The sequence below is a fragment of the Mustela putorius genome, unplaced genomic scaffold (assembly GCF_011764305.1).
Source record: "Mustela putorius furo isolate JIRA1106 unplaced genomic scaffold, ASM1176430v1.1 tig00000179_pilon_pilon_pilon, whole genome shotgun sequence".
Taxonomy (NCBI): domain Eukaryota; kingdom Metazoa; phylum Chordata; class Mammalia; order Carnivora; family Mustelidae; genus Mustela; species Mustela putorius.
Genome location: NW_025421305.1, coordinates 10,565,585 through 10,587,575, shown reverse-complemented (window position 1 = coordinate 10,587,575; position 21,991 = coordinate 10,565,585). Strand labels below are relative to the sequence as shown.

General features: G+C 38.6%; 2 protein-coding genes across 7 annotated transcripts in view; one reads left to right on the top strand and one right to left on the bottom strand.

The window, feature by feature from the left end:
• Window positions 1-3,661: 3,661 nt before the first annotated feature.
• On the bottom strand, window positions 3,662-13,884 carry LACC1 (laccase domain containing 1). Of its 2 annotated transcripts, none has more exons than XM_004759248.3 (7): window positions 13,751-13,884; window positions 11,718-12,333; window positions 10,904-11,085; window positions 10,002-10,167; window positions 6,893-7,118; window positions 5,441-5,601; window positions 3,662-4,432 (listed from the first exon to the last, which is right to left on the bottom strand). In XM_004759248.3, exons 2-6 carry the CDS (start codon window positions 12,277-12,279, stop codon window positions 5,442-5,444), a joined length of 1,296 nt encoding a protein of 431 aa, XP_004759305.1. In that variant the 5' UTR covers window positions 12,280-12,333; window positions 13,751-13,884; the 3' UTR covers window positions 3,662-4,432; window position 5,441. The 2 variants fall into 2 exon arrangements, with proteins under 2 accessions (XP_004759305.1, XP_004759306.1); XM_004759249.3 differs by having other exon boundaries at window positions 10,904-11,082.
• The window catches only part of CCDC122 (coiled-coil domain containing 122), a 41,006-nt gene continuing 32,330 nt past the window's right edge, over window positions 13,316-21,991 (top strand). Inside the window, exons 1-2 of one of the 5 annotated variants that reach the window (XM_013059848.2) lie at window positions 13,935-14,038; window positions 19,640-19,687. Coding sequence is in view for 3 of the 5 variants with exons in the window: in XM_013059846.2 (XP_012915300.1) it covers window positions 13,534-14,038 (505 nt within the window). In the remaining 2 variants the exon portion in view is untranslated. Of the gene's footprint in view, window positions 14,039-14,355; window positions 15,610-19,639; window positions 19,688-21,991 lie in introns of those variants that run through there. The other 4 variants (XM_013059850.2, XM_013059846.2, XM_045076642.1 and 1 more) reach the window with 4 other exon arrangements.

The following is a 21,991-nucleotide window of genomic DNA, read 5'->3' as shown; positions in this document are numbered from 1 at the left end:
CACATAGTAAGCACATAAACCATGATTCCCACAATTTACAAAAATTTATAGAAAGAAATCTGTAATTTAACTGTATCCAATGTGTTTTTTTGTGGATTTATATTTAGGGCAAAGAGGCTATGTATTCCATACAACACGTACATATTTCTTGCTTGCCATTTAGCATGAACACTCAGATCCACCCACACACACACAAACATATAGAAAACTGAGAAGGGCTTTCTTGAAAGTGCTGAACTTCTGTAGACTGGTGGCATTCTCCAAGAGTTCACATAAAAAGTAGGATGGATATATTGTAAGCATAACTTTAGAACAACCAAGTGAAAATGATATCAAATCCACTTTGGGATATAAAATAATGTAATTCATATGTAATTGACATCTTATCCTCCAGCTTTTGAATCCGTGGGTATTATTTATGTTCTTGTCATATACCACAGAATAAGTTTCTGAGAATTTTTCCCCCAAAAAATCTACTTACAGAAAAAGTATGGAGATTCTGAAGAAGTAAGATAGTTCCAGCTGGGTCAGGGCTCCTAAATCATTTTATATACTTGAACTAAAATTTGCATATAAAGTAGGAGCAATACATTCATTAAGTTTAAATGTCCCCCCTTTTTTTGGTATAAGTAAATACAGAGAATAGATTGGCTCAACCTTCAGTCAAGAAACAGAACAGAGCTACTTGTAGAAATACTGCCTCCTAGTGGAAAGATCACTTTTTAAATTTATTTTATAAAACACTGGAATATAGCATATTTACTATGTCACTAGTGTCATAGTGTCACTATGTCACTAATGGCATAGTCACTATGCCATTATTCACAATTTAAAGTTACAATTCAATTTCAGCTTGATACTTAGTACCTCCAAAAGAATGTCATGAACTCTCATCTAATTTACAAACTTAGGGGCGCCTGGGTGGCTTAGTGGGTTAAGCCTCTGCCTTCGGCTCAGGTCATGATCCCAGGGGCCTGGGATCGAGTCCCGCATTGGGCTCTCTGCTCAGCAGGGAGCCTGCTTCTCCTCATCTCTCTCTCTGTCTGTCTCTCTGCCTATTTGTGATCTCTCTCTCTGTCAAATAAATAAATAAAATCTTAAAAAAAAAAGTTTAAAAAAAAATAATTTACAAACTTAATTCCTCTTCTTAATAAAATGACAACCAATAGTTCCTATGTGCAATTAGTAGTAGTGCTTAGAGTGAAAACAAAACTTACTAAAAATAAAAATTATCATTGTGGCTGTACCCTCAAAGTCCCAGAAATTCTTGAGAGTGACAGAGATCTTACAAAGTTAATAAGATATGATCATTTAACAACCTATTCATACTGTTTCTGAGTTACTGAATCAAGATTTTTTACTCAGTAAAACGGCAAGGAGACTTTTCGTTAAATACTGTGAAGCAGATAATCTAAAATCACAGATAATCAAACATAATTTTTATTTGGTTTTAGAATATTTTGGTACATAAAGTGAAATACAGACACCTAATACTTTTTTTTTTAAGATTTTATTTACTTGAGAGAGAGAGAGAGAGCACACACGCAAGTGAGTGGGGGGCAGTGCAGAGGAAGACGACTCCCTGTTGAAGAGGGAGCCCAACACAAGGCTCGATCTCAGGACCCTGGGGATCATGACCTGAGCAGAAGGCAGACACTTAACTGACTGAGCCACCCAGGCGCCCCAGTCACCTAATACTCTTGTAAATTTGTAAACTTCAAACAAAATAATACACAGTGAAGAACTGGAAAATTATCATACTTTCTAAATGTGTGAAATTATTCTTTATCTTTATAATTATCATTAAACATAAAAGTTTTTTGCGTGAGTTTGAAATTATTGTCCTATGCTTTTTGTTTAATGCCTTCCATCAACTGGAAGAAATGAGGTATTTTATTTCAATTTTTACACTGAGTTACGAATTGCATAGAAGAATTCAACTAAACAAGGTACCAGGTTGTGACAACTTTACAACATAAATCACAGTATTGAAATTGCTGGTTTATTGACTGCCACCTTTTACTAGATATTAAACATGTGAAAGATAACAACTGGATTTTTTTTTAACCTACCCTAGTATCTCAACAGAATTTTGGTTGAATGGATTAACAAGAAGTTGAAAAAAATCAACTTAGATATCTCTGATTAACTGTAAAATCTGAAATGAGATTTCAAGTCACAAGATGTGGAGTCAAATCTTATTTTACCACAAATTATATGATTTTAAGCTCCACCTCAATGAGACTCAGTTTTCTCATCTGAATAAAGAGAGGTACAACTGACCAATGTATTTCAGAGTAGCTACAAAGGTAAAATGAAGTAAAAGGTAAAATGAAGTATGTAAAAGTCCTTTGTAAATACCTAACAAATGTAATTTTCCATTATGCTACTGCATGTATAGTTAGGACCAAGTGTATAAAATAAGAAAAATTTTTAAGATGCAATATAACTAACTACTCATATTAAAAATACATGTCATATATTACATGACACACCATTTTCTCCCAAGTGAAAACAGCGTGACTTCTCTCTTCAGCCTACAAATATACTTACAAGTACTGGTCAAAAAAGAAAGAAAAAAAAATAAAAAAATCCCTTCCTTCGAGACACAGCTCCCAGTGCTTTATTTTCTCTGCTAAATACTTTTAAAGAAGAGTGGACATCTATGCATATTCCTTCTCAATGCACTGAAATCGGACTCTGCCACCATTGCATGTAGAACAGCTTTGATATGGTTAATCCATTGGTTTCCTTCTCATTCCACATTTTATTCTATCTCTGAAAATTTCTTGTACCTTGTATCTCTGGAAATTCCAAGTACCTCTCACATTCATACTGGCTTCTTTATTCAAAATAAGTATACTCTGCTTTTTTCCCCTTATTTCTGATGATTCATCTTTTTTTTTTTTTAAACTTGTTCAGCTTCTTGTTCTTCAAATGTACATATGAGGTTTCACCCTTGAACCTCCTTTTTTCTCACTGTGTAGTTCTGCCTAGATGATTCAGCCTACTCTGGCAAACTTGGGCCTCATCTCTGCACAGCCAGCTTCTAAATCTGTATCTTTCTACCAGCTCCCACCAAGATGTGACATCTGTATTTCTAGTCATTGACCAAATATATCCACTGGATATACTTCAGTCTGCATGTCAAACTCACTATTCTCCCTTTTCCCAAACATCTTCCTTCTGTTTGTTGCTGTTCTTGATAGACAACCAAGCAGAAAGCTTAGAGTCATCAGTAATTCCTCCCCTCCATAGCTGTCATCTTTGTTATCTATTAAGAGGATCTATGGGCTCTATGTCTGGTCCATCTTAATTTCCACTGCCTTCATTGTTTCTTTTTAAAAATATTTTGCCTCTTTTTTTTTTGTTTGTTCGATCTTATTTTATTTATTTATTTATTTATTTTTAATTAATTTTTTATTTTTTATAAACATATATTTTTATCCCCAGGGGTACAGGTGTGTGAATCACCAGGTTTACACACTTCACAGCACTCACCAAAGCACATACCCTTCCCAATGTCCATAATCCCACCCCCTTCTCCCAAATCCCCTCCCCCCACCAACCCTCAGTTTGTTTTGTGAGATTAAGAGTCACTTATGGTTTGTCTCCCTCCCAATCCCATCTTGTTTCATTTATTCTTCTCCTACCCACTTAAGCCTCCATGTAAATACATCTTTCTGCTTTGGTCTCTCACAATTTAAATCCATCCTGTTACAAATGATGCTAAGGAAATAAAAACACTACCCTGTTTTTTGTGTTTATTCTTTACCTGGAAAATCAACCCTACACTCTTTGACATGGCATTTGAGACTAACTAATCTCTTTCCAACCTGTTTTTCTAGTAACTTCTGCCTACACCCTTTTCTCTCTAGAACATGGTTTACACTTTCAATTTCATAGCCCTAGTTCATGGTATTCCCTCTATCTGTTACGGCTATTCTTCATTTATCAAAAGCCTGTGCATCTTTTGGGCCCATATGATACATCATATTCTCTATGGCACTTTCCATAACCTTCCTTCTTCTGTACTCTTCTGCTGCTATCAAAATTAAATTTTTATTTAATTATTATAAGTGTTTATCTCCTTCACTGCATTAGACTAAAGGTGAAAAGGTCTAACCCACTTTGATTCAGATATTCTTCATACAATGCCTGACAAATAGGGTATACCCAGTAAATACTGAACTGAACAGCCCTATTACTGATTTATATAACAAACAGAACAAACCTAAAGAATAATCTTCATCTAGATTTTGCTGGAATCAAATGAAACTCATTTGGCTTTGGATTAATACTGAAAATATACCTAAAAGATGAATTATCCATTTAATCCATCGGTTTTAAGTAAATCAAACAGCTAAATTTCCCTCTTGTAGTCAGTTGAGAAGGAGGCAGGAAACAGTTGCATAAAAATCCAGTCAAGTATCTGTAAAAATACATAGAAAAGAAATGTAAGACACTTACTAGTGCTATTACAATATCCAGATAAGGATCATTAGGTCTGCTAAAGTCTTTTGTATATTAAAGAGTTAAAGACATCGTGAAGCGTAAAAATAACATTAATTAAGTTAAGAGTAAACTTAAAGAAAAGTAGATATATGCTAAAGGGTCAGCACTAACTCACTGTCATGAAATATTTTTGTATAACTCTGAAAAAAATCTGAAATGAATACTAATTTAATGAAATTATACTCAGTTTTACTCTAAGACTATAGATCATGTATCAGCAAATTATAGCCTGTAGGCCAAACCTGCCTGGCCCCACATCTGTTTTTTAAAAATAAAGTTTTACTGAAACACGGTCATACTCATTTTGTGTTGTTACTGTCTGCTTTTGCTCTACAATGGCAAAGCTAAGTAGTTTGAGGAGGAGACTGTATGTACCACAAAGCCTAAAAATATTTACTATCTCACCTTTAAAGAAAATTGGCCAACCCCTGCTACAGATAATCAGTTGCAAATCTAGTTGAAAACCATGCCAGTTTGATATGTGAGGACTTTTTATTATTCTAGAATTTAGAATCTTTATGCAAAGATTTCTTCTCAAAAATCAAAAGAATAAAAAATAAAGTTTTAAAGATGTTATGATAGGAAATATACTGATGTCAAGTACATAGGAGATAAATGGTATACATGCAGGATTTTTAAAATAAATTATTTTATTTGTATATTTATATGGTGGCTTGTTTACTTAAGTAGGAAAAGGAGCAGCTATTCTTTATATTAGAGTATGTCCCTAAAAATTAACTCTTCTAAAAAAAAAAAAATTAACTCTTCTACCTCTACTTTCTCACTAAAAATAGAAACTTAATTCTTCCTACAAGAATAAAGGGACAAAGTTAAATATAATCAATTATTTTTTAAAATGAGGGGAGGGAAAGCTGGAAAGAGGAGAAAGAAAAGAGGTAAAGGAAGAGGAAGAACCCGCTGTTACCTCATTCTCTAATTGATATGAAGCCAATCTGTGTACCAAAATTAAGGCCATCTCGGACATGGGAGAAAAACTTGTCAGGATGGCAGGACGTACAGAGGTCAAGATCTTGGTTCAGGTCTTGAATATTCTGTGGTAGAATTCCTCCCTGTTCTAGAAGAATCCTTAGGATAAAGATTTTTCAAAGATACCAAGTGTTTATTTTATCTAGCCAAAGCAGTAAAAAATACATACATATGAATATTGGTGTAAAAGAATTCTGGGAAAGATTTGCTTGGAACAATGAAATTGGTTTTCAGATACAAAACATGAACAAGTCAGGAATTTGGAAGATTTTATAACCATTAATCACTTAAGTTTACATATGAACTGTAAAACTTTCTATATTGTCCTGCAGACATGACCTGGGTCCAGAATTTTATAAACAAAATCAAGTACTTATTTAGAAGAAACATCTAAAGTTACAAGGATATTTGTAGACAAGATTCACCTGATTCAGACAGAGATGCTTTTTGGTCATTTGGACCTCCCACCTCTTGTCCTCCTATTAACAGATTTTCACAGAGAAATTGCTTCTCCATAAATACTTTACAATATGAAATATGAATATTAATTAGTGATTTTAATTCCACAAGTCACATTTAACAATCAATTTCAATCCTTTCTATATGCTAAATGAGGCAGAATCTGTGCAAACGTTTTGTTGACTAGAATAGAAACACAATTAAAATCAGACAATTTTCTTTTTTAGAAATAACAAATAATGGCTTTTAATAGCAAAACTTCATAATTCAAAATTGAAAGGGACCATAGAAAGCTTGAGAGTGACTATGTGCTTATATTATCTAACACTTTTGCTAAGAAATATATTCCTCTAGCTAAAGAATAAAGATAATTTTAAAATATCATCTTCCTGGGGCGCCTGGGTGGCTCAGTGGGTTAAAGCCTCTGCCTTCGGCTCAGGTCATGATCCCAGGGTCCTGGGATCGAGCCCTGCATCCGGCTCTCTTGCTCAGCGGGGAGCCTGCTTCTACCTCTCTCTCTGCCTGCCTCTGTGCCTACTTGTGATCTCTGTCTGTCAAATAAATAAATAAAATCTTTAAAATATCATCTTCCTGATAGTTTATTACATTATAGATTTCAGCTGAAGAAAGACTATGAAGCACATGACAACTTTTCTATATGAAGTTTAAGTACATCTCTCAAAACTCAAATAATAGCTTCCTGCACTTTTAAGTCAATAAGAGATAACAGGAAAATTTCTGTTAGTCAAACTTAAATGAGAATAGATTTAATAATCAAAATATGTTTTTGTATAAAATACTTATGTCAGCTACCTATTTATCTGCCACCTCAATTTTTCTTGGAGTTACTAATTGTTGTCTAAAATTATTTTCATTTTAGAAACAATAAGCAATAACTAAACTTGCAGTTTTGGAATGAAATCAAACATACCTGGTAGCTTTACGAATGTCAATGTAGGGATTTGGTGAATCAAATAACCGTACACATTCAGGATCAAGATTATGAAATTCCTTTGCTGATTCCTTTGGCAGAGTAAAACAGCAAGGTCCTACTGAAGGTCCCAGTACAACAATAATGTCTTCCAAATTACACCCATATTCTGTGATCATAGCATTCACTGTAGCCATAGCAACACCTAGCAAAGTACCCCTCCAACCTGGTAAATAGGAAGAAAAAGAGATAAGGGAAGTTGAAACATAGCATTTCACCTTAATTTATCTCTAACTTAAAAATGAGCAGAGTTAGTTTGCATATTTTTCAAAGTCCAGAAATAGCAATGAATCACAAGATCAATTAATTAAGCTAAATAACCAATTAACAAAAACACCGGTTTTTATTTTTCTTATTTTTTAAAAGATTTTATTTATTTATTCATTAGAGAGAGAGAGCAGAGTGGAGAGGAGAGGGAGAAGCAGAACCTTGGGATCATGACCTGAGCCTAAGGCAGACATTTAACTGACTGAGCCACTCAGATACCCCTAAAACACTGTTTTTTAAATGAGGTACACTATGCAAACCACCTGACATGGGAGAGATATGTAATGGGAGGTCCCTTCCGCTTCCTTTAAAAATATTCTATACTTTCAGTTTCCAGTGGGATTATACCTTATAAGTCTTCTCTCTCTCCTTCACTTTTTTTAGACACTTTTTTTAAACTTGGGGGGAGGAAATATACATATCATTAAATTTACCATTTTAACTCCTTTTAAGTGTATACTTCAGTAGTGTTAAATATATTCACATTGTTGTGCAACGAAGTTCTATAACTTTGTCATCTTGCAAAATGGAAACTCATTAAATAACAATTCCCCATCACCACTTTGCCCCAGCCCATGGTACCCACCATTCCACTGTGTCTATGAATTTGACTACTTTAGATACCTCATGTAAGTGGAATCTTACAGTATATCTTGTGACTGACTTCCTACATTTAACATAATGTCCTCAAGGTCCTCATTCAGGTGTAAGGATTTTCTTCCTTTCCAATGCTAAATAATATTCCACTGTATGCATTTATCACATTTTGCTTATCCATTCATCCATCTATGGAAACTTGTATTGCTTCCACCTCTTTGCTATTATGGATAACTCTGCTATATGCACAGGTGTGCTTTTGTTCTTTTGGATATATACCCAGAAGTAGAACTGCTGAATCATATGGTAATTGTATTTTAAAATTTTTGAGGAACCACCATACTATTTTTTATAGCAGCTGCACCATTTTACATTCCCACCAATTGTGCATCAGAGTTCTAATTCTTCCACATCTTCACCATTTGCTATTTTCTTTTTATTTTTTTTTTTTAATATTAGCTATCCTAATGGGTTAGGTGATATCTCATTATAGTTGTGATGCGCATTTTCCTAATTATTAGTGGCATTAAGCATCTTTTCATCACTTGCTTGTTGGCCATTTGCTTATGTTTGGAAAAATGTCTGTTCAAGCCCTTTGCCCATTTTTAACTGGGTTATTGATTTTTTTGTTGAGTTGTAGATTCTTTATATATTCTGGACATAAACTCCTTATCAGATATATGAATTGCAAGTATTTTCTTCCATTCCATGGGCTGCCTTTTAACTTTGTTGTCTGTGTCCTTTGATGCAGTTTATTAGTTTTGATGAATTTCAATTTATCTGTCTCTACTCTTGTTTCTTGTGCTTTTGGTTTCATATCTATGAAACCACTGCCTAAACCAAGTTTATGAGGATTTACATTTTCTTTAATAAGTTTTATAGATTTAGCTCTTACATTTAGGTCTTTAACCTATTTTGAGTTAATTTTTATATACAATGTAAGATAAATATCTAACATCACTCTTTTGAATGTAAATATCCACTTTTCTCAGTACTATTTGTCGAAGAGACTATCCTTTCCCCACTGTATAGTCCAGGTACCTTGTTAAAAACCTTTTGATAATATATGCAAGGGTTTATTTCTGGGTTCTTTTTTAATATATTTTTATAACAAGTTTTAAAATCAGAAAATGTCAGACTTTTAATTTTATTTAAGAGTGTTTCATTTTGACAGCTTTAGTATATGTGCTGCTGAAGCAAGCACTCATTTTGACAGCTTTAATCTTTGATATTTAAAAATGTTTCAAAATCTAAGAAGTAACAAATAAATTCTCTTTTTATATCCAAAATCGAAGACTCAAATAACTTTTTGACAATGTCAAATCATAAATGTGACTTCTAGTCATCCAATCCCATAACTTTAGCTAGATCAGAAGAAAATATGCCACCTTCTTATTTTTTTGTCTAAAAAGCACAATAGATTTACAAGCAGAAAGAAATACCAAAGATCATCCCTCATTTTACAAAGCCATGGCCACAGGATAATCTAAATAGCACTTTAAAATACCTTCAGAAAACAAAATTCCATAACCTTAACACAACAACAAAAATCCTTTGTTCTTAACTTTAGATATTTAAAGGCACTAGACTATAACATATTAAGCTAAATACAGTTTTCTAAACATATCTTGCTTCTTACCTCCATACCTTTACATATATGCTGCTGCACCTTCATCCTCATGAATACCTTTCTCCAACATACCTTATCTTCTTGGTCCCCATTGCCTAGACTTTAAAAGTTCTCAACAAGAGCCAGTACCACTTCCTCTCCCTCTGAAGTGTTCTGAAAAGCATGGAGGTGCTTTTTGCTGTTGTTGTTGTTATTACAACTGGGGTGCTACTGGCATTCGGAATTTTGAAAGCCAAGCAAACTACAATATAAGATTATCTTGCCCAAAATGTTAAAAGCAACCCTGCTGAGAAACCCTGGCACCTAGTCAAGTCCTGCAAATTCCTCCAGAATCAGTCAGGGTACTGCTTCCTTTGGGAATTCTACTCTGATTCATGTAATTTGACTTAGGTACTGCTTTTATTTGTTCCTATAATAAAAGTATGCTGGCTCTACTTCTATTTTATATTTAATACCTGTAAAGTAATTAACTGTCTTGCCCACTAGAAAGAAATTATAACTTTTCCTATACTACAAAACTGGTAAAATCCTAAATGCTTAATTAAGTACACTTACCAGCGTGAGCAACACCACATGATTTTCTGACAGGATCAGCAAAAACAATTGGTATACAGTCAGCACCAAGAGCTGCTATTGTGACTCCCCTCTGATTTGTGGTGATTCCATCATAAGATTCAGGTTCCTTCCTTCCCATAATCCAGACGTCATTGGCATGATCAGTCTAATACCAAAGATGTGTGATAAAAATATTTTGAAAGTAGAATTTCTGATCCATAAGCTTTTTCTGAAAATACTCATTTTGTACGAAATTATATAACCAGTTTAATATTACTAGCAAGCATTAAAAACATCACTTCGATAGTAAAATACCAAATTTACTTGTCATTTAACTTTTGGCATTATAATCTCTATAAATTTTATTCAAAGGAAAACAGACTTGAACACTTAACAATTTAATACAGTCCATCACAAACATCTCCTACTAGAGATGGGTAAATATCTCCTTGCAGCAGTTTCCATAAAGTACTATTTATGAAAAGAAGTTAAGTTAATTACCAAATTAAAGATATTCTTACTTTTCCTGACCCAAATAAAGCTAGAATTCTATAACAAACAAGATATCAATAGTGATCCTAGTTCCTCCTAATGTTAATTTAGAAAATAATGGCCTTTCTCTCCCACCATTCTGGAATCTTCTTTCTAAACCAAAAAGGGCAGTGGTACTATAAGAATTAACTGTACTTTTAGATGCAAGAAGCTTCCTGTGAAATATCTCTATGAAGAACTGATTTTTAGGCTCTAGTGTATAGATCCAAGAAAAACAACTATATCATTATCCTAAAATTTTAGATAAAATACCAGATGCAAAAGTTAAATAGCTTATTTAAAGTCCATGTAGTCATTAGCACCGTCAAGAATATATTTTAGATCGTCCAAAACATGAAACAAAATTTTACCTTTATTCGGTAAAATTTCTCCACATTAAATCCTACAGCATTTCCCAACCTACGCAGATTTTCTTGAACAACGACCTTGGGATCTCTCCTTTTGGAACTACTGAAGAGATTGAATGAGCTAAGAGTTGGGATGTAGGATATTCCACCTGTTCTTGTAGTAAATCCGTGTAAGAAAATATCTGCTGAATAGAAGTAACGAAAGTAAAAATATGCTATACAAAAGACTATAAAATGTTACAAGCCTAGTGTCTCAGCAAGACTCTCCCTGATCACCTCAAGCTGCATGTTTTTCTAGCTTCCAATTTCTTCAGCACTGTGTACCTCATGTGTTCTGTTATATATGGCTTTATGTTTGCTTTACCTTCCCCATGGGATTATTGCTCTTCAAAGAGTATCTTCTGTCCCATTTGTCTTTGTTATTCCTAACAGCATATAGCCCAAAGTAAATATCATTTAACCAAGAAGTAAGATTCACATTTTAAAATTTCATTCTTCTGTGAAGGTGCCAATGAGTTAAAGTATCAGAATTTCTAAATAGGAGATGCTTAGGGTCATAAATCTCATTTTAAAGGAAGGCTGGGGAATTTGTCTTAAAACTGAATTTGCATAAAGCAAATTTATTTGTTAAGGGTGGCATTGAAGGGACTATCCCTTGGTATCCCTTGACATCCCTCACACTCCCACGTTGCAACTGATGTCAGTGAATAATAAACCTATAGTCTATGAAAGAAAGGAGGAGGAAAAAGGTGAACAACCTCTAAAGAAAGACTAGTTTTTCATGTATACAGCAGAAACAACAGAGTGTTTAACACACCTGAGATTAAAGGAGATGTGATAATGGTTAACTCTCCTCTCAGTGCTGGCAGGCTTCTCAAATATGTTTGAATTTCATTCTGGATTGCTTCTACTTCTTGAGCTGTGATCATGTTTATTTCAGTGGATTGTTTCAAAGGATCTCCCCTCAAAGTCACCTGTAAGTCTTCAAACTCAAAACTGTAAACATCGGTGAAGAGCTGATCAATAAAAGCCTTCAGTAATGTCTTCCGGTGCGTGGGTACAATTACTTTAATGCTGGTCAAATTTTTTTCATCAATTTTTTGCTTAATAGTATACAAAGAGGCAGCCATACTAGGATTGCTAACAGTCTCAAATCCTCTCAAGAGAGTTGATAATCCATTGCTTACTTCTAATTCACAGTGATTATGTGCACCATCCCTTTCACAGCTGATGTTACTGCAACATATTATACAAAGAAACTTGGCTTTGGCAGCATGGTGGTATCTGATAGCATTCAATGTCTTTAGTAATGCCTGATGACTGTTTTTCTGAGAGTTAAATTTCAAACCAAAGAAATCAACCAACACTGCTTCTGCCATCCTTCAGGAGGGTACAAGGCCCTTCAAAGATTTCTGTGCCTCCTAAGAAATCACCTACAAAGAAAAATTAGTCTAAGAATGCAAAATTATATCAACCTTCTCATAGTTACAAGTTTGTACCTATGTTTAAAAAAAAAAAAAAGTTTTACCGATCTAAAAACATAAAAAAATAGATCTAGATGACTCCAAGAAAAGCTAGTCCATTATTTGTCCTAACAGAACCATGAACATGGAACCATTTGTGAAAGTGATTTGTACATCTTTCCAGTCGAGCAACAGTTCCTGTGTGTGTGTGTGTGTGTGTGTGATGTTTTTCCATACAGCAAATTTTAAGTAGGGAATTACTTAACTTAGACAAAGTCCTGCTTTTTAATTACAGGGTGTCAAATTATGGTATATGTGTATCATTAATCCTGACATGACAGGCATGTTAGTTCACACCCCTTCATATGAAATATCGGGGCCTTCAATAAGTTAATGGAGCCACATCTAAAATTTACGGGTTTTTTAAAAAACTTTTTTTATTTATTTTCAGCATAACAGTATTTCTTATTTTTGCACCACACCCAGTGCTCCATGCAATCCGTGCCCTCTCTAATACCCACCACCTGGTTCCCCCAACCTCCCACCACCACCCCCCCCCGCCACTTCAAACCCCTCAGATTGTTTTTCAGAATCCATAGTCTCTCATGGTTCACTTCCCCTTCCAATTTCCCCCAACTCCGTTCTCCTAACTCCCCTTGTCCTCCATGCTATTTGTTATGCTCCACAAATAAATGAAACCATATGATACTTGACTCTCTGCTTGACTTATTTCACTCAGCATAATCTGTAAAAGCTGAAACGATTCTAGGATTTACACAGCATTCTAGGATTTGGAACAGACGTTACTGCCCACCTGCTTCCTTACTCCGTCCCTGGCCCCAGCCCCGCGCAGATCTTCTCCCCTCCCAGCCCAGAGTCGGTTTCTCTTCAGGAGCCGCCTTGGGTGGTGAACCCCGCCGCCCAGGGCTCTTTTCTCCTGCAGCCACTCCCAACGTCCACTCCGGACGGTACTGGGCTCCCACTGAAGTTCATCTCGCCAGGTTTGAAAAACACTGAGAGAAGCGAGGGGAGTGACAACCATCCTCCCTTCTGCCTTGGGAAATGCCACCAAAAGCATCTGTCCTCCTCCCGATCCCGTGCTTGGTCTCCACCAGCCCGGGCGCCTCCACCGCCTCCTCCCCGCCCCCTTGAGACTTTCTGACCCCACCGATGCCCAGCGCAGGCAGATTTCCCCGTCCCGCCTGTGGGCGCTCCGCCTCGGCTTGCACCCTCCAGGCTTCTGCAAGCTCGGAGACGCCCGGGCGCCGCCACCTCCCCACCCCCCACCTGGAGCCTGGACGGAACCCGGAAGCCACGACCGTGGCACCTGGAGTTCTAAGCCTGACCCGCGACTCCGCCGCTGCAGCGCCTGGACCACCTCACCCACCTCACCGCCGACCCACCACGGGCGCCCCGCCAGACGTGGGCACGACGGCTGGGGCCCAGCGGCTGCGGAGAACCGGGCTGCGCCAGGCCGGCGACCTGCAGGGAGGGGCGAGCGGAGAAGAGGGCTGGGTACGGAGAGGCGCCGGGGGAAAGCCCGAGAAGAGCCCAGCGCCGGCCCCCGCGGCCGCCTCAGCAGTTCCGGGTCAGCGCAGCCCGTCGAGACCGTCCTACGCCGCACGACTGAGGCAAGAGAAACAGGAACCAGAGCCCTCTAGCCGGAGCCAGCCGGGTCAGCTGCCGGGGCCGGGACTGCGGGCCGTGAGGGGAACTGGGCGGGAGGCAGACTGTGGCGTGGCGGCGGGCGGGCCCTTGAGTGGGGAGGGACGTCGGGCGTGCAGGTGAAGGGAGCGGGGTCCTGGTAGGCTTGCGGGCCCCTTAGGGGAGCGGGACGGCTGAGAGGCTGGCGCTCGGGTGAAGGGAGCCGGGCGGCTGGCAGGCTTGCGAGCCCCTCCAAGAGAGCCCGGCGGCTACGAGGCAGTCGGGCGGTGAGGGGAACAGGACTGCCGGCAGGTGGGCGGAACCGCGGGCAGGGGGGCGGGACCGCGGGCAGGGGGGGTGGGCCCGTGGGGGGGGCGGACTGTGGGCGGGCCTATGAAGGGACCCGGCGTCTGGCGGTAGGCAGGCTGATGCCGGGAGCAGGGCGGCGGAAAGGCGGGCGGGTTACGGGAGGGGGACGGCTACCAGGCTGGCAGGCGGGCGAGGAGAGGGGGTCCTCAGGAAGGCAGACCAGTAAAAGGGGCGAGGAGCTGGCTGGCTGACGGGCCAGTGAGGGGGGTGGGCGGTGGGCCGGCCCGTGAGGGGCGGGGCGGCTGACAGGAGGGCAGCTGGCGAATGGAGCACGCCGGCGGAAGGGCGGGCCAGGTGAGTGGGACGGATTGGAGAGGTAAGTAGGGCGTCTGGAAAGCTGCTGCGAGGGTGAGGGGAGAGAGGCAGCGGGAAGGCGGGTGGGCCGCCGAGGGGAGCAGCAGGCGGGCAAGGAGGGCGAGTCAGTGAGGGGGACCGGCGGGCCCGTGAGGGAAGAGGGACGTCTGGAAGGCTGGCGGGCGGGTGAGGGGAGCGGGGCCGCGGGAAGCCGCGGGAAGGCAGGCGGGACCCTAAGGAGAGACGGGGACCCGGGGAGCAAATGGCAGACTCCCTCCTGCGAATGGAAGCCCTCTCCCCAAGTCCGCTCCCCCAAACGCTCGGGGACGAGCCGTGTGGATCAGACACTTGGTTTCATCACCCGAGCCCAACCCTGAGAAGCAGCTTGTGTTAGCACTTGGAAATTTACCCCATCCAGGGTTCCAGTAATCCTCCTCCTTGGGTGGAGTTTGTTTGTACTTCTTGCTGTTTTTTAACACTGCGTGGCTTTTTTTGTTCCCAGAAACACTTGGTTGAACCTTCCTTTGCCTTTTTGCTGATTCCACCTTACTTGCTGACTGGACTGGACGAACGCTCTTTACAGCTCCTCTATTTGCACTGACAAAGTCTTGTATGGCCATTTAAAAATACGTGCCACTAGTAGAAAATTAGAAGGCAGTAACTCTCAGAATTGTGATAAATTAGCGTCCCTTGTCTAACCTCAAAGAGTATAACATCCATTTAGAAATATCGAACAGCTACTACATGGAGGGCAGATGCTAAGATAAAGGGAAAATCTGTCCCGCCTTGGAAGAGTAGGAGAAAGGGTGCTTCCTGTGGAACTGGTTATGATGGAAGGAGAGGTCCCTTTTGCCTTCCTAGTTGCTCAGACGATAACTGCTGAAGAAGTTTCACCTGAAAGAGTCCTAGATATCTGGGAGTTTGGAAGATCACTTGGAGGTGGGCAAGTGCTTCCATTCTATTTGACTAGGTGCTGGGATCCCCAACCCAGAGTAGGAACTCGCTGTTCTGTATCCCTAGCAGATGTTTTTGTCAAAATTTGTATTTTCATGATTTTTGTGGGGTATTCGTTAAGAGCCTTCCGCCGATGGTACCTGTGATCGAAGGGTGCACTCTGCACTCTGAGTTTATGTTAAATAATTACCTTAAGCAAAATAGAGATCTTTTGAGTCACAAAGCTGGTTTAAAACATTTATCCATGTTTTTACAATGATGGGGATTTATTTTCTTTCATTAAACAGTAGTGGCAGTAAAAAAAAATTTTTTTTAAGATTTTTTTAAATTAATTTGTTTGACAGAGATCACAAGTAGGCAGAGAGGCAGACAGAGAGAGAAAGAGAGGGAAGCAGGCTCCCTGCTGAGCAGAGAGCCCATGCGGGACTCCATCCCAGGGCCCTGGGATCATGACCTGAGTGGAAGGCAGAGATCTAACCCACTGATCCACCCAGGCACCCAGCAGTAAAAAAATTAAAAGTAATTGAAAATAGGAAAGCTGCCAGGGAAGAGAGTTTGTCATTGTGTGGTATTTACATAACATTTCTTTTCACCATTTGTTCCTAGAGTATTTAGCCTCATCACCTACCTCGTCTCCATTCACCCCATTCCAGTGGTTCTCCTGCTGCACATCAGAACTACAAACAGAACTTAAAATAATCTAGGGATTCCATTCAATATGCATTTGAATCAGAATCTCTAGGAGTCAAGTCTGGGCTTGATGTTTATTTTGTTTTAATCTATACAGATGATTCAGATGCATAATTAGCTTTAAAAAAAACAACTGCCTTATTCCCAAGCCACTCAAACTAAAGGCTGTTCCTTCTTGGAACACCCTTCTCTTTTTATGCTTATCTAACTGCTACTTGTTAAGATCTTCCAAGCTCAATCATAACCTTCCCTGAATCTCCATTCCCTCACCGGGCAGAATTAATTGCTTCTTCCTTAGCATTTTGTTCATACAAAAGAAACCCTCTCATTGATGTAGTCGGGGCCCATAGCCTAGCAATAAACTAAAAAAAGTCAATTAAACACTATAATGTGGGCGCCTGGGTGGCTCAGTGGGTTAAGCCGCTGCCTTCGGCTCAGGTCATGATTTCAGGGTCCTGGGATCGAGCCCCACATCGGGCTCTCTGCTCAGCAGGGAGCCTGCTTCCTTCTCTCACTCTCTGTCTGCCTGCCTCTCTGCCTACTTGTGATCTCTGTCTGTCAAATAAATAAAATCTTTAAAAAAAACACTATAATGTGTATACTTTATAAAGTGTATAAGTGTACACTTTATAAGGAACTTAATAGTATATAAATTTTCTCTAAATCTGCTTTTTTTTAAAGTCAGTTTAACCAGAGAGTCATTATAAAATGTATTCTCTCAAAGTTATAGAAACAGAAGAGAAACAGTCTCTTACCTGTCATTGGATTTAGGTGGGACCCTAAATTTAGGCACATTTAGATCCACCCTAAATCCAGGATGATCTCATCTCAAGATACCTTATTACATCTACAAAGACTGTTTTTCCAAATAAGACCACATTCACAGGTTCTGGAGGGTAGGACATGGACATATTGGGGCTGGGGGTATACTGTTCAACCCACTACAAGCTCCTCATGGTTTTGAAATCATGCTCACTTATAGAGTAACAGAAGACCTTGCTTCTTACTGTTCTCATTGAAGCAAGCAGGTAGGTTATGACTGAATTTCATCATAGGCTTCTCATTTCAATTTGAAACAGTGGCCCAGCCATCCCTTAAAGCTTGGATTCAAACTGCTGATCAGTCTCTGTATGTCTACACTTTACAAGGACACATTTGGTAGTCCAGTACTATCAGGAAATTCAGAGAAATCTCATCTTTGATGGAAAGCTAAAAGCAATGTGGATAATGTATTAAAGCTGCCTGTATTGTCTTTAATAGGAAGTTAAGGAATGGTACAAATCCTCTGGGTTTTTTGTTTTGTTTTGTTTTGTTTTCAGCAGTCTGAAACCTTAGTCACGTTGCCTAGTCAAAAAAGAGGTAATGCCTAGTCCTACCAGATCCTAACACACAAGTAAATAATAGATGTGAATACATTTTTTATGATTCAGTTAATTAATTCCTTTGGATGACTCCGACAATGTTGTAACTTCTCTTGAAAACATATGGTTGAAAAGACATGTTGTTGCTGTTGTTGTTGTTACCTGAAATGTGCGTTTTTACTCATTTGTAGTGTGTCACATTTTTATCACTATTATCTTGTTGGAATTGAACCACTCAAATCTGATTTCATCATGTTTCTGACAAATTATAGTTTAAAATTTGCTTGATACCAGGGAACTCTTTAATTTCATCTTTCCCCAGGCTAATTTTGTGGCTTTCTCAGTTAAATATCAGCTTTAGATATTAAGCCCACCTCCCACTTAGAAAACAATTTCACACAAGAAAAAAGTATCTGTTTTCTGATAAAATATCTATTCTAAAAGGGTAGAATGAAATTATAAACTTAACTACTTTAACTGCCTAGCAGGTTCATATGACAGCTTTTTCCATTCAGAATGAAAAACAGTGCTTATGTGACATGGGTGCACATATACATTTGCCTCCTCTTAATTCTTCTAAGCTAAAAGCTCCCGAAGGCCGCAGAGTAGTTTGATAAACTTGCTTTATTTTGGTCATTAACTTGGAAGAGGTACCAGATGATGAGTTTCCAAAAACTTGAAACATGGCCATTTCAGATTCTTCCAAGGGTCACATAGAGGGCCTTGCCTCTCAATGCAAAAGAGACAATGCACAAATCATGATTATCCTAGTGCTTTAGTACATATTGAGTGCCTAATAAATGTAATTTGGATCCTAATAGTTTCAAATTACATCCTTCCTACTTGTTGGATGTGTGGTTTTTGGCTAATTTCTTAATTTCTCCAAGCCTTGAGTTTATTCATTTACAAAATATAAGTAAAAATAGTATTTAGCTTATAGGATTGCTCTGAGGGGAAATATAATTCATGTAAAAGCACTTAGAAAAATGCTAGTTACTTGCAAGTACTCAATAAATGTTGACTATAGTTATAAAAGAATGGTAGTTTAATATAACATGTGCATTACACTGTTTACTGTAAAACTAATTATTTTAGTTGAAAGTATTTTTTCTAAATGATTTTGTTTCATATGTAAATTGGACATTTACTATGGAATACTATAGGTATTTTTTTTTGTCAGAGTCACTTAATTCATCTTATATTCCTCACAATACTTTGCATATTATATGTACCTACATATGTGGCTTGAATGAAAGAGTAATTGATACTGTCTAGTCTAAACTCTGTTTTCATTAATTTAAGCCATTGTGATGCATTATCAGTAGATGGCAGTAGTTTATTTTCGTTTTTATCTTTTGTCCATTCTACAATAGAGATCCAGAAAAAAATAAAATTCCCAATTTATTTTTTTTTTAAGATTTTGTTTGTTTGGGGGGAGGAGTGGCAGGAAGAGGGGCAAATGGAGAGAGAAAAGTGAACTCCACCCCTGAGCAGGTAGCCTCACTTGGTACTTAATTCCACCCATGATCAGATCATGACCCAAGCCAAAGGCAGACAGTTAACTGACAGAGCCACCCAGGTGCCCCTCAAACTTCCCCAATTTTAAAGTAGATATCCTTTCACAATTAGTTGATTTAAATAAATGACACCCAAGAGTTTTTCAGTTCATATTGCTTCAGATATAGAGATCAAGAAGTACCAGTTATGTTATTTTTTTATTATGTAAATCTAATTTTCTTCATTTTTTGCATTTCTCCACCAAATTCTTTAAGGAATACAGAAATGAATAAGACATTATATTTGTCTTCCTGGAGCTTACAGTCTAATGGAGAGATACAGTAGATAATAATGGAAATAGTAAGAATAAAAACTGTTGAGTAGCAGGAATTTACTAAATGATGTCATGCATTATTTCATTTAGTCCTCCCAATGAGATAGGTATTACTATTGTTTCTGTTTTATAGGATAAGGACCTTGAGGCCCAGATTGGAAAGAATTTACCTAATGAACCAGTAAGTGGTACAACCCGAGTTCAAAGCTAGTTCTATCTTACTCTATGACCTAAACTGTTATCATGGTATAATAGAGATATAGAAACAATTGCACTAAAGAGAGGGAAGGATCATATCTACCAAGAAAGACTTCTTTTTTTAAAAAAAATATTTATTTGACAGAGATCACAAGTAGGCAGAGAGGCAGGCAGAGAGAGAGGAGGGAGCAGGCTCCCCGCTGAGCAGAGAGCCTGATGCAGGACTCCATCCCAGGACCCTGGGATCATGACCTGAGCCAAAGGCAGAGGCTTTAACCCACTGAGCCACCCAGGTGCCCCAAGAAAGACTTCTTAAAGAAGATGCCATCTATGATGGAGTTGAAAGACTGGCTGGGATGTTGATATGGTAGGAACAGTATTTTAGGAGCATAATTCTATCATTAGAACAAGGTAAACTGGAGTGGAGATAGACTATACATAGACACCTATTAAGTAAGTGCCAGGCATTGTTCTAAGGTCTCTACCCTTATGGAGCTTACATTAGTATAAGGAAATAAAAAAAGAAACAAATCCATGTAAAATATCAATGGTGACAAATGCTATTAAGAAAAAGGATGCTGTTGAGGAGAATATAGGCCGTGATCTTTTCGACCACAGCCGCAGAAACTTCTTCCTAGAAACATAGCCAAAGGCAAGGGAAGGAAGAGCCAAAATGAACTATTGGGACTTCATCAAGCTCAAAAACTTTTACACAGCAGAGGAAACAGTCAACAAAACCAAAAGACAACTGACATAATGGGAAAAGATATTCACAAATGACATATCAGATAAAGAACTAGTATCCAAAATCTATAACTGAACACCCAAAGAACAAATAATCCAATCAAGAAATGAGCAGAAAACATGAACAGACATTTCTGCGAAGACAACATCCCGATGGCCAACAGACACATGAAAAAATGCTCACCATCACTTGGCATCAGGGAAATACAAATCAAATCACAATGAGATACCACCTCATACCAGTCAGAATGGCTTAAATTAACAAGTCAGGAAATGACATATGTTGAAGAGGATGCGGAGAAAGGGGAACTCTCCCACACTGTTTTGGGGAATGCAATCTGGTGCAGCCACTCTGGAAAACAGCATGGGGTTTCCTCAAAAAGTTGAAAATAGAGCTACCCTACAACCCAGCAATTGCATGACTGGGTATTTACCATAAAGATACAAATGTAGTGATCCCAAAGGGGCATTTGCACCCGAATATTTACAGAAGCACTGTCCACAATAGCCAAACTATGGAAAGAACCTAGATGTCCATCATCAGATGAATATATAAAGAAGATGTGAGATAGATATATATATATATATATATATATATATATATATATATATATATATATATATATAGGAATACTATGCAGCCATCAAAAGAAATGAAATCTTGCCAGTTGCAATGACATGGATGGAACTAGAGGGTATTGTGCTGAGTGAAATAAGTCAATGAGAAAGGCAATTATCATATGATCTCCCTGACATGAGGAATTTGAGAGGCAGAGTGGTAGGTCTGGGGGGTAGGGAAGGAAAAAATGAAACAAGATGGGATGGGGAGCGAGACAAACTATAGGAGACTCTTAATCCCACAAAACAAACTGAGGGTTGCTGCGGGGGAAGGGAGTAGGGAGAGGGTGGTTGGGTTATGGACATTGGGGAGGGTATGTGATATGGTGAGTGCTGTGAAGTGTGTAAGCCTGATGATTCACAGACCTGTACCCCTGGGGCAAATAATACACTATATGTTTATAAAAATAATGAATTAAAAAAAAAGAAAAATGAGGCAGGATAAGGAAATGGAAAATGAAGGAGGAGAGGTCATGTTTTAAAGAATGTTATGACAGAATCCTCTCTAGTAATAGTATTTAAAAGTGGCAAGCAGTGGGCGCCTGGGTGGCTCAGTGGGTTAAGCCGCTGCCTTTGGCTCAGGTCATGATCTCAGAGTCCTGGGATTGAGTCCCACATCGGGCTCCCTGCTCAGCAGAGAGCCTGCTTCCCTCTCTCTCTCTCTGCCTGCCTCTCCATCTACTTGTGATTTCTCTCTGTCAAATAAATAAATAAAATCTTAAAAAAAAAAAAAGTGGCAAGCAGTGAGTGGATTCCAATATAATTTAAAGATAGAACCAATAAGTTTTACTAAAAGAATTGCATGCAGCATATAAGAGAGAAGGCAAGATTCTGGCTTGTCCTTTTAGTGAACAGTTGTTTTCAGGATCACCAGGATATATGACAGGAGAAAAAAAGACAGAAAAGTGAAAAATTATCAATATTG

Excerpts from the sequence above, each read along its gene's own strand:
- LACC1 (XM_004759248.3), bottom strand. The coding sequence starts at position 12,279 with ATGGCAGAAGCAGTGTTGGTTGATTTCTTTGGTTTGAAATTTAACTCT. Across the intron at positions 10,168-10,903 it reads AGAAATTTTACCGAATAAAG|ACTGATCATGCCAATGACGT; the intron begins GTAAAATTTTGT and ends CTTTGGTATTAG. Across the intron at positions 5,602-6,892 it reads GACATTCGTAAAGCTACCAG|GATTCTTCTAGAACAGGGAG; the intron begins GTATGTTTGATT and ends CTTTATCCTAAG.